This window comes from Oncorhynchus tshawytscha, linkage group LG28, assembly GCF_018296145.1.
Source record: "Oncorhynchus tshawytscha isolate Ot180627B linkage group LG28, Otsh_v2.0, whole genome shotgun sequence".
Lineage (NCBI taxonomy): Eukaryota > Metazoa > Chordata > Actinopteri > Salmoniformes > Salmonidae > Oncorhynchus > Oncorhynchus tshawytscha.
In genome coordinates this window covers 45096635-45110081 of record NC_056456.1, presented here as the reverse complement: position 1 = coordinate 45110081, position 13447 = coordinate 45096635, and the positions used below count along the sequence as shown (strand labels likewise).

The following is a 13447-nucleotide window of genomic DNA, read 5'->3' as shown; positions in this document are numbered from 1 at the left end:
ACTGACACTGACACTGACTCAACTCCAGCCACTTTAATAATGGGAATTGATGGGAAATGATGTAAATATATCACTAGCCACTTTAAACAATTGCTACCTTATATAATGTTACTTACCCTACATTATTCATCTCATATGCATACGTATATACTGTACTCTATATCATCGACTGCATCCTTATGTAATACATGTATCACTAGCCACTTTAACTATGCCACTTTGTTTACATACTCATCTCATATGTATACACTGTACTCGATACCATCTACTGAATCTTGCCTATGCTGCTCTGTACCATCACTCATTCATATATCCTTATGTAGATATTCTTTATCCCCTTACACTGTGTATAAGACAGTAGTTTTGGAATTGTTAGTTAGATTACTTGTTGGTTATTACTGCATTGTCGGAACTAGAAGCACAAGCATTTCGCTACACTCGCATTAACATCTGCTAACCATGTGTATGTGACAAATAAAATTTGATTTGATGATTTGATTTGATTTGCTAGTATGGTACAGACTGATCCAGGGTGATACAGACTGATACAGACTGCTAGTATGATACAGGGTGATACAGACAGGTACAGTGTGATACAGACTGATAGTATGATACAGGGTGATACAGACTGGTAAAGGGTGATACAGACTGATACTGATACAGACGGATACAGACTGGTACAAGGTGATACAGACTGATACTGACTGCTAGTATTATACAGGGTGATACAGACTTATACAGGTGGATACAGGGTGATAAAGACTGATACAGATGGTTACAGGGTGATACAAACTGATACAGGGTGATGCAGACTGATACATACTTATACAGACTGATAGAGACTGATCGACTGACAGACTTATGCAGACTGATACAGGGGGATAAAGGGTGATGCAGACTGATACAAACTTATACAGACTGATAGACCGATACAGGGTGATACAGACTTATACAGATTGATACTGATACAGATTGATGCAGGGTGCTACAGGCTTATATGAACTGGTACAGATTGATGTAGGGGGATACAGACTGATACAGGGTGATACAGACTGATACAGTATAACTGATTTTAGAACTGAAAGATTCCAAAAAGCAGCCAACTCTTTCAGGTTACCGTTGTTGGGCCGCAGGTTTCAAAGGCTACTGGCATTACACACCTGTAACTGTAACTCTGTTGCAATCACTTTTATAGATAACTTTGACACCTTCTGGAAACAGAAGATGCTCGACAGGAATGAATGAGTCCATCCAAATCATCTTGGCTCCTGGACTCAGTTAATCCCTACAATTGTGTCGCCGAGTTGTCATAATGCTGCAGATAATGTTCATTATCACAGGGGTGTTGGCAGACACAATGTAAGTAACTTAACTTATGTCCCTCTAACTGCCCTGAATGCCTCTGTTTATCCTGCAGCTACTGTATGCAGGAATCATGGGCCTGTGAACCAGTTTTACTCATAACACTGAGGCGGTGTGCCCTGGTAGGATGTCAGCTCGAACACAATAAACATGAGCATGTCTTCTTCTGCTAAGAAATTAAATACAAGCAAGCATCCTAGAAAAGTGCTAACAATAGCCCACATGAACTTATGTAGCCTAAGAAACAAGGCTCATCAAATCAATAACATGCTAGTAACAGATGACATTCAGATTCTGACGACCTCAGAAACTCACCTAGATAATAGCTTTACGTGGCCGACATGAGCAAGACTTTCAAGTGTGTTAACCCTTGCAAAGATGCCAGCCCAGACAACATCCCCAGCCGCATCCTCAGAGCATGTGCCAAGGGTGCGTGCTCAACCCCTTCCAGCACTCCCTGTTCACCCATGACTGCATGGCCAAGCACCCATCCAACTCAATCATCAAGTTCGCAGATTACACAACAGTAGTAAGCTTGAATACCAACAATGATGAGATAGCCTACAGGGAGGAGGTGAGGGCTCTGGGAGTGTGGTATCAGGAAAATAACAGTGGGTGAGAACAAGTATTTGATACACTGACGATTTTGCCGATTTTCCTACTTACAAAGCATGTAGAGGTCTGCAATTTTTATCATAGGTACACTTCAACTATGAGAGACGGAATCTAAAACAAAAATCCAGAAAATCCAGAAAATTGTATGATTTTTAAGTAATTAATTTGCATTTTATTGCATGACATAAGTATTTGATACCTCAGAAAAGCAGAACTTAATATTTGGTACAGAAACCTCTGTTTGCAATTACAGAGATCATACGTTTCCTGTAGTTCTTGACCAGGTTTTTACACACTGCAGCAGGGATTTTGGCCCACTCCTCCATACAGACCTTCTCCAGGTCCTTCAGGTTTCGGGGCTGTCGCTGGGCAATACGGACTTTCAGCTCCCTCCAAAGATTTTCTATTGGGTTCAAGTCTGAAGACTGGCTAGGCCACTCCAGGACCTTGAGATGCTTCTTACGGAGCCACTCCTTAGTTTCCCTGGCTGTGTGTTTCAGGTCGTTGTCATGCTGGAAGACCCAGCCACGATCCATCTTCAATGCTCTTACTGAGGGAAGGAGGTTGCTGGCCAAGATCTCACGATACATGGCCCCATCCAGCCTCCCCCAATACGGTGCAGTCGTCCTGTCCCCTTTGCAGAAAAGCATCCCCAAAGAATGATGTTTCCACCTCCATGCTTCACGGTTGGGATGGTGTTCTTGGAGTTGTCCTCATCCTTCTTCCTCCAAACATGGCGAGTGGAGTTTAGACCAAAAAGCTCTATTTTTGTCTCATCAGACCACATGACTTTCTCCCATTCCTCCTCTGGATCATCCAGATGGTCATTGGCAAACTTCAGATGGACCTGGACATGCGCTGGCTTGAGCAGGGGCACCTTGCGTGCGCTGCAGGATTTTAATCCATGACGGCGTAGTGTGTTACTCATGGTTTTCTTTGAGACTGTGGTCCCAGCTCTCTTCAGGTCTTGACCAGGTCCTGCCGTGTAGTTCTGGGCTGATCCCTCACCTTCCTCATGATCATTGATGCCCCACGAGGTGAGATCTTGCATGGAGCCCCAGACCGAGGATGATTGACCGTCATCTTGAACTTCTTCCATTTTCTAATAATTGCGCCAACAGTTGTTGCCTTCTCACCAAGCTGCTTGCCTATTGTCCTGTAGCCCATCCCAGCCTTGTGCAGGTCTACAATTCTATCCCTGATGGTCTTACACAATCCTCTGGTCTTGGCCATTGTGGAGAGGTTGGAGTCTATTTGATTGAGTGTGTGGACAGGTGTATTTTACACAGGTAACAAGTTCAAACAGGTGCAGTTAATACAGCTAATGAGTGGAGAACAGGAGGGCTTCTTAAAGAAAAACTAACAGGTCTGTGAGTGCCGGAATTCTTACTGGTTGGTAGGTGATCAAATACTTATGTCATGCAATAAAATCAAATGAATTACTTAAACATCATACAATGTGATTTTCTGGATTTTTGTTTTAGATTCCGTCTCTCACAGTTGAAGTGTACCTATGATAAAATTACAGACCTCTACATGCTTTGTAAGTAGGAAAACCTGCAAAATCAGCAGTGTATCAAATACTTGTTCTCCCCACTGTATGTACATGTATGTAGAGTTGTCCTGAGAAGGTTGTCCTGGCACCACATGACCAGGTCTATGACCTCCTCCCGATAATCTGTCTCGTCGTTGTCGGTGATCAGGCCTTGTCATCAGCAAACTTAATGATGGTGTTGGAGTTGTGCCTGACCGTGTAGTCATAAGGGAACAAGGAGTACAGGAGGGGACTGAGCATGCACCACTGAGGGGCTCCTGTGAGGAGGATCAGTGTGGCGGATGTGTTGTTACCAACCCTCCCCATCTGGGGGCGGCCCGTCAGGAAGTTCAGGATCCAGTAGCAGAGGGAGGTGTTTAGTCCCAGGGTCCTTAGCTTAGTGATGAGCTTTGAGGGCACTATTGTGTTGAACACTGAGCTGTAGTCAATGAACAGCATTCTCACATAGGTGTTCCTTTTGTCCAGGTGGGAAAGGGCAGTGTGGAGTAAAAAAGAGATTACATCACCTGTGGATCTGTAGGGGTGGTATGCAAATTAAGGTGGGTCTAGGGTTTCTGGGATAATGGTGTTGATGTGAGGCATGACCAGCTGTTACGGATACAGTTATCCTGTGTGTGTGTGTGTGTTTCTTTTCTCTCCTTCTCCCCTCACAGGTGAAAATCATCACTCCCCAATCAGTCAACAATCAATCATCAATCAGAAGACACACCTCCTCCTATTTCCTACCCTATCACAGTTCCTTCCCCATGGTTTGAAAACCCCATCATTTGTTTGCTCTAGAGCTCAATCTCTCTGTAAATGCCATGTCTGTTGGTCTCTGTGTTTCACTCTCGCTTTGTGTCTTAACCTCTCTTTTGTTTGAGCACCTCCCTAGCACTTTGTCATCCCCTGTGAGTATTGTTTTGGTTATGGTGTTTGTTTGCTACTGGTGGGAAAAGGGGGAAACCAAGACAAGTCGCCCATGGGCATACACTACCCGTAGGTGAACTTTGTTAAATACACTAGTTAGAACTGGGCGGACCACCCACTGTATTTTTGGTTAGTTAGTTAGCTGTTGTTAAAGTAGGCTAGTCTAGCTTAGGGGTGTTTTTGATATTTATTGTTTCTTTCCTTGGGTCCAGCTCAGCCCCTTTTCCTGCTCCCCCCCCCCATTACCGTGTGTTTATAAATAAACCTGGAGTTTGACGGTAGATTTCTGTTGTCGTGGTTATTTCGTTCACACTTTTACTTTGTCACAATAATAATTTGCATGAGTTATGTTACTGGTCTCATTACCATCCCCCCTAGACTGTTGGGCCAAAAGGGATTCGTAACACCAGCCTTTCAAAGCACTTCATGGCTACAGATGTGAGTGCTACGGGTCGGTAGTCATGGGGTGGTCATTTGAACGCGGACCCATAACGGACGCAGGCAATGAGGTAGTGAATGCTGAGATCCTGGTTGAAAACAGCAGAGGTATTTAGAGGGCAAGTTGGTCACAATGATAATTATGAGGGTGCCCATGTATACGGATTTGGGGTTGTACCTGGTAGGTTCCTTGATAATTTGCCTTCTAAGCCTCGAAGCGATCATAGATGTCGTTTAGCTCGTCTGATAGGCTCGTGTCACTGGGCAGCTCTCGTCTGTGCTTCCCTTTGTAGTCTGTAATATTTGCAAGCCCTGCCACATCCGATGAGCGTCAGAGCCGGTGTAGTACGATTCGATCTGAGTCCTATATTGATGCTTTGCCTGTTAAATGGTTTGTCGGCGGGCATAACAGGATTTCTTATAGGCTTCCGGGTTAGAAACCAAAATCAAATCAAATCAAATCAAATCAAATTTATTTGTCACATACACATGGTTAGCAGATGTTAATGCGAGTGTAGCGAAATGCTTGTGCTTCTAGTTCCGACAATGCAGTAATAACGAACAAGTAATCTAACTAACAATTCCAAAAAACTACTGTCTTATACACAGTGTAAGGGGATAAAGAATATATACATAAGGATATATGAATGAGTGATGGTACAGAGCAGCATAGGCAAGATACAGTAGATGATATCGAGTACAGTATATACATATGAGATGAGTATGTAAACCAAGTGGCATAGTTAAAGTGGCTAGTGATACATGTATTACATAAGGATGCAGTCGATGATATAGAGTACAGTATCTACGTATGCATATGAGATGAATAATGTAGGGTAAGTAACATTATATAAGGTAGCATTGTTTAAAGTGGCTAGTGATATATTTACATCATTTCCCATCAATTCCCATGATTAAAGTGGCTGGAGTAGAGTCAGTGTCATTGACAGTGTGTTGGCAGTAGCCACTCAATGTTAGTGGTGGCTGTTTAACAGTCTGATGGCCTTGAGATAGAAGCTGTTTTTCAGTCTCTCGGTCCCAGCTTTGATGCACCTGTACTGACCTCGCCTTCTGGATGACAGCGGGGTGAACAGGCAGTGGCTCGGGTGGTTGATGTCCTTGATGATCTTTATGGCCTTCCTGTAGCATCGGGTGGTGTAGGTGTCCTGGAGGGCGGGTAGTTTGCCCCCGGTGATGCGTTGTGCAGACCTCACTACCCTCTGGAGAGCCTTACGGTTGAGGGCGGTGCAGTTGCCATACCAGGCGGTGATACAGCCCGCCAGGATGCTCTCGATTGTGCATCTGTAGAAGTTTGTGAGTGCTTTTGGTGACAAGCCGAATTTCTTCAGCCTCCTGAGGTTGAAGAGGCGCTGCTGCGCCTTCCTCACGATGCTGTCTGTGTGAGTGGACCAATTCAGTTTGTCTGTGATGTGTATGCCGAGGAACTTAAAACTTGCTACCCTCTCCACTACTGTTCCATCGATGTGGATGGGGGGGTGTTCCCTCTGCTGTTTCCTGAAGTCCACAATCATCTCCTTGAATGCGGCATCTCTAGCCTTTAGCTCAGTGCGGATGTTGCCTGTAATCCATGGCTTCCAGTTGGGGTATGTATGCACGGTCACTGTGGGGACAACGTTATCAATGCACTTATTTGATGAAGCCAATGACTGATGTGGTGTACTACTCAATGCCATCAGAGGATTACAGGAGCATGTTCCAGTCTGTGCTAGCAAACAGTCCTGTAGGTTAGCATCTGCTTCATCTGACCACTTTTTTTATTGATCTAGTCACTGGTGCTTCCTGCTTTAATTTCTGCTTGTAAGCAGGAATCAGGAGGTTAGAATTATGGTCAGATTTGCAAAATGGAGGGCAAGCTTTATATGCATCTCTGTGTGTGGAGTAAACGTGGTCCAGAGTTTTTTCGGGAGGCGGAAGACTCCGGCAGCAGCGCCGGACAGGCGGGACCACCTGCAGGGAGGAGACAGAGAGACAGCCTGCTGCGTGGGGCTTCCACAGGAACCACCAGGCTGGGGAGACCTTCAGGAGGGTTGGTGTTAGGAGGAGGCACCTGAAGGACCGGGCTGTGGGGGAGCACTGGAGCTCTGGTGCGCAACCTTGGCACCACTTCCCCAGGCTGGACAACTACTCTAGCCCGGACCCTCCAGAGTGCAGGCACAGGTTGAACCGAGCTGTGGGTAAGCACGGGAGATCTAGTGCTTACTACACGCACCTCTCCCTTAGGCTCCACTCCTACATTTGCCCGGCACGAGCGGAGCGCAGGCAGAGGACGCACTGCACCCTCCCAGCGCCCCGGAGACACAGCACGCAGAGCCGGTGCAGGATACCCTGGACCAAAACTGCGTACCGGCGACCAGACCCGCTGAGCAGGCATCATACGCCCTGGGTCGATGCCCGCACTCGCATGACACTCTCGGGGGGCTGCCCTATAGCGCACCGGGCTATGGACACGTACTGGCGACACCGTGCGCTTAACCGCATAACACGGTGCCTGACCAGTAACGCGCTGCTTATAATAAGCACGAGGAGTGAGCTCAGGTCTGCTACCTGGCTTAGCTCCACACCTCGTGTGCCCCCCAAACATTTTTTGGGGGCTGCCTCTCGTACCTGTCGCACTGCCGTGCTGCCTCCTCATATCGCCGCCTCTCAGCTTTCGCTGCCTCCAGCTCTGCTTTGGGGCGGCGATATTCCCCAGCCTGTGCCCAGGGTCCCTCTCCGTTCAGTATCTCCTCCCATGTCCAGGAGTCCTGTGATGCTGGCCGCTGTTGTTGCTGCTGCTGCTGCTGTCGTCGCTGTCTTTTACCACGCCGCTTGGTCCTTGGTTGGTGGGTGATTCTGTCACGGTCTTCCTCCTCTTCATCTGAAGAGGAGAGGCGAGAAGGATCAGAGGACCAAAATGCGGCGTGGTATGTGTTCATGGTGAATTTTAATAAAGAAAACACTGAACACTGCAACACTATACAAAAACAACAAACAAAATAACAACCCTGAAGCTAATGCGAACTGTGCTGAAACAAGCAATCAACATAGACAATCACCCACAAACAAACAGTGCAACCCAGGCTACCTAAATATGATTTTCAATCAGAGACAACTAATGACACCTGCCTCTGATTGAGAACCATACTAGGCCGAAACATAGAAATCCCAGATCATAGAAAATCAAACATAGACTGCCCACCCAACTCACGCCCTGACCATACTAAATAAATACAAAACAAAGGAAATAAAGGTCAGAACGTGACAGCGACCTTTTTGCTAAGAGTAGCCACTTTGCCCCTGTCTGGGTGGTCCACATTGTCCTGGAATAAAGCAACGATGTGTATGGCATTGTGTGGGCGAGCGGTTTGCTGATGTCAACGTTGTGAACAGAGTGTCCCATGGTGGCGGTGGGGTTACGGTATAGGCAGGTATAAGCTATGGACAATGAACACAATTGCATTTCTATCGATGCCAATTTGAACGTACAAAGATGCCATGATGAGATCCTGATGCCCATTGTTATGCCATTCATCATCAGCCGCCATCACCTCTTCAGCATGATAATGCACAGCGCCATGTCGCAAGGATCTGGACACAATTCCTGGAAGCTGAAAATGTCCCAGTTCTTCCATGGCCTGCATACAGCCTGATAAACTCCATGAAAACAAGATGTATTGTGCTGCATGAGGCAAATAGTGGTCACACCAGAAACGGACTGGTTTTCTGATCCACGCAGCTACCTTTTATTTGAGGTACAGTATCTGTGACCAACAAATGCCTATTTGCATTCCCAGTCATGTGAAATCCATAGATTAGGGCCGAATGAATTTATTGCAATTTACAGATTTCATAATATGAACTGTAATTCAGTAAAATCTTAGAAATTGTTGCATGTTGCATTTATATTTTTGTTCAGTATACATAAAGAGTAAAAAGGAATTGGTCCCAATACTGACCCTTTTGGTACACATTGTGTAATATCCAGGACATTACACTTGACACCTTTCAAAATCACACAATGTATCCTATCTGACAGATCATTTTCAAATCACTTGCAAGAAGCCTGATCCAGGTCTATTTCAATCAACCTTTGAATGACAAAGTAACAGTCAAAAGTGTGTTAAAAACCAGACTGCATTGCTTGCTGTTTGGGGTTTTAGGCTGGGTTTCTGTATAAGCACTTTGTAACATCTGCTGATGTAAAAAGGAATTTATAATATTATACATTTGATTTGATTACATTTTGACGACTGGTGCACATAAAAAATGGAATGAGAAGTTAAAAAAGTTCTTAGCTGAGAGTTGGCCAGAGTTCTTAGCTGAGTTTGCCATGATACATACAGGATCAAAAAGCATATAGCAGATATCATCTGTTATCCAGGTAAAATCAACATACACTCAGGGTGGTCAGACTGTCATGGTCATATAGAAAATTCACAAAAAGGACACTGGGCTGGTTAGGGTGAGGGTAAGGTTTGGGTTAGGGTTAAGGTGACTCTCACTGTGGGGCATTGGGCAAGTCGGGTTGGGTTAGGTATGGGATAGGCTTAATGTTATTACGGTTAGGTTAGGGTTATGGTTATTATGGTTAGGGTTAAGGTTAAGGTTACTCTCACCATTGGGCACTGGGCCAGTTAGGGTTATTATGGTAGGGTTATGGTTGTTAGGATTAGGTTACTCTCACCGTTGGGCACTGGGCCAGCTTGTCTGCAGCCACCATCTGGACGTTGAGATGTTTGGTCTGAGACTTACCCCTGGTCTTGATCAGCCTTGATAACACCTGGACGACAGAAGACAAGAGGTACAGAGGAAGAGCAGAAGAGACGTGAAAAGAACATATACAACCTAACTTTAATGTTTATAAACTCAATTAACCCAGCGGTATAGAACTTTTACTAACTCAGCCGCACAGAAACTTTACTAACCCAGTCGTATAGAACCTTTACTAACCCAGCCGTACAGAACCTTAACTAACCCAGCCATACAGAACCGTTACTAACCCAGCCGTACAGAACCTTTACTAACCCAGCCGCATAGAACCTTTACTAATCCAGCCGTATAGAACCTTTACTAACCCAGCCGTATAGAACCTTTACTAACCCAGCCGTATAGAACCTTTACTAACCCAGCCGTATAGAACCTTTACTAACCCAGCCGTACAGAAGCTTTACTAACCCAGCCGTATAGAACCTTTACTAACCCAGCCGTACAGAACCTTTACTAACCCAGCCGTATAGAACCTTTACTAACCCAGCAGTCTGGAACCTTTACAAACCCAGCTGAATAGAAGCTTTACTAACCCAGCTGTCAGGAACCTTTACTAACCCAGCTGAATATAACATTTACTAACCCAGCTGTCAGGAACTGTTACTAACTCAGCTGTAAGGAACCTTTACAAACCCAGCTGAATAGAACCTTTACTAACCAGCTGTCTGGAACCTTTACTAACCCAGCTGAATAGAACCTTTACTAACCCAGCTGTCAGGAACCTTTACTAACCCAGCTGTCAGGCACCTTTACTAACCCAGCTGTCAGGAACCTTTACTAACCCAGCTGAATAGAACCTTTACTAACCCAGCTGAATAGAACCTTTACTAACCCAGCTGAATAGAACCTTTACTAACCCAGCTGAATAGAACCTTTACTAACCCAGCTGAAGTATAGAACCTTTACTAACCCAGCTGAATAAACCTTTACTAACCCAGCCGTATGAATAGAACCTTTACTAACCCAGCTGAATAGAACCTTTACTAACCCAGCCTTTACTAACCCAGCTGAATAGAACCTTTACTAACCCAGCAGTCTGGAACCTTTACTAACCCAGCTGAATAGAACCTTTACTAACCCAGCTGTCAGGAACCTTTACTAACCCAGCTGAATATAAACATTTACTAACCCAGCTGTCAGGAACTGTTACTAACTCAGCTGTAAGGAACCTTTACTAACCCAGCTGAATAGAACCTTTACTAACCCAGCTGTCTGGAACCTTTACTAACCCAGCTGAATAGAACCTTTACTAACCCAGCTGTCAGGAACCTTTACTACTAACCCAGCTGTCACTAACCCAGTCAGGAACCTTTACTAACCCAGCTGTCAGGAACCTTTACAACCCAGCTGTCAGGAACCTTTACTAACCCAGCTGTCAGGCACCTTTACTAACCCAGCTGTCAGGAACCTTTACTAACCCAGCTGAATAGAACCTTTACTAACCCAGCTGAATAGAACCTTTACTAACCCAGCTGAATAGAACCTTTACTAACCCAGCTGAATAGAACCTTTACTAACCCAGCTGAAGAGAACCTTTACTAACCCAGCTGTCAGGAACCTTTACTAACCCAGCTGAATATAACCTTTACTAACCCAGCTGAATATAACCTTTACTAACCCAGCTGAATAGAACCTTTACTAACCCAGCTGAATAGAACCTTTACTAGCCCAGCTGAAGAGAACCTTTACTAACCCAGCTGAATAGAACCTTTACTAACCCAGCTGTCAGGAACCTTTACTAACCCAGCTGTCAGGAACCTTTACTAACCCAGCTGTCAGGAACCTTTACTAACCCAGCTGTCAGGAACCTTTACAAACCCAGCTGTCAGGAACCTTTACTAACCCAGCTGTCAGGAACCTTTACAAACCCAGCTGAATAGAACCTTTACTAACCCAGCTGTCAGGAACCTTTACTAACCCAGCTGTCAGGAACCTTTACTAACCCAGCTGTCAGGAACCTTTACAAACCCAGCTGAATATGACCTTTACCAACCCAGCTGTCAGGAACCTTTACTAACCCAGCTGTCAATAGAACCTTTACTAACCCAGCTGAATCAGAACCTTTACTAACCCAGCTGTCAGGAACCTTTACTAACCCAGCTGTCAGGAACCTTTACTAACCCAGCTGTCCGAACCTTTACTAACCCAGCTGAATAGAACCTTTACTAACCCAGCTGTCAGAACCTTTACTAACCCAGCTGAATAGAAACTTTACTAACCCAGCTATCTGGAACCTTTACTAACCCAGCTGAATAGAACCTTTACTAACCCAGCTGTCAGGAACCTTTACTTACCCAGCTGTCAGGAACCTTTACTAACCCAGCTGTCAGGAACCTTTACTAACCCAGCTGTCAGGAACCTTTACTAACCCAGCTGTCAGGAACCTTTACTAACCCAGCTGAATAGAACCTTTACTAACCCAGCTGTCAGGAACCTTTACTAACCCAGCTGTCAGGAACCTTTACTAACCCAGCTGTCAACCCAGCTGAACCTTTACTAACCCAGCTGTCAGAACCTTTACTAACCCAGCTGAATCAGAACCTTTACTAACCCAGCTGAATCAGAACCTTTACTAACCCAGCTGAATAGAACCTTTACTAACCCAGCTGAATAGAACCTTTACTAACCCAGCTGAATAGAACCTTTACTAACCCAGCTGAATAGAACCTTTACTAACCCAGCTGAAGAACCTTTACTAACCCAGCTGAACCTTTACTAACCCAGCTGTCAGGAACCTTTACTAACCCAGCTGAATATAACCTTTACTAACCCAGCTGAATATAACCTTTACTAACCCAGCTGAATAGAACCTTTACTAACCCAGCTGAATAGAACCTTTACTAACCCAGCTGAAGAGAACCTTTACTAACCCAGCTGAATAGAACCTTTACTAACCCAGCTGTCAGGAACCTTTACTAACCCAGCTGTCAGGAACCTTTACTAACCCAGCTGAATATGAACCTTTACTAACCCAGCTGTCAGGAACCTTTACTAACCCAGCTGTCAGGAACCTTTACTAACCCAGCTGAATATGACCTTTACCAACCCAGCTGTCAGGAACCTTTACTAACCCAGCTGAATAGAACCTTTACTAACCCAGCTGTCAGGAACCTTTACTAACCCAGCTGTCAGAAACCTTTACTAACCCAGCTGTCAGGAACCTTTACTAACCCAGCTGTCAGGCCTTTACCTTTACTAACCCAGCTGTCAGGAACCTTTACTAACCCAGCTGAATAGAACCTTTGTCATAGAACCTAACCCAGCTGAATAGAACCTTTACTAACCCAGCTGAATAGAACCTGAATAGAACCTTTACTAACACAGCTGAATAGAACCTTTACTAACCCAGCTGAAGAGAACCTTTACTAACCCAGCTGTCAGGAACCTTTACTAACCCAGCTGAATAGAACCTTTACTAACCCAGCTGAATAGAACCTTTACTAACCCAGCTGAATAGAACCTTTACTAACCCAGCTGTCAGGAACCTTTACTAACCCAGCTGTCAGGAACCTTTACTAACCCAGCTGAATAGAACCTTTACTAACCCAGCTGTCAGGAACCTTTACTAACCCAGCTGTCAGGAACCTTTACTAACCCAGCTGTCAGGAACCTTTACTAACCCAGCTGTCAGGAACCTTTACTAACCCAGCTGTCAGGAACCTTTACTAACCCAGCTGTCAGGAACCTTTACTAACCCAGCTGAATAGAACCTTTACTAACCCAGCTGTCAGGAACCTTTACTAACCCAGCTGAATAGAACCTTTACTAACCCAGCTGTCAGGAACCTTTACTAACCCAGCT

General features: G+C 45.0%; 1 protein-coding gene across 2 annotated transcripts in view; it reads right to left on the bottom strand.

Moving 5' to 3' along the window:
• cacnb2b (calcium channel, voltage-dependent, beta 2b) overlaps window positions 1-13447 on the bottom strand; it is an 84836-nt gene that overhangs the window by 26318 nt on the left and 45071 nt on the right. For both annotated transcript variants that reach the window (XM_042308321.1, XM_024378513.2), the window contains exon 12: window positions 9564-9659. In XM_042308321.1, coding sequence (XP_042164255.1) covers window positions 9564-9659 — 96 coding nt within the window. The remainder of the gene's footprint in view (window positions 1-9563; window positions 9660-13447) is intronic.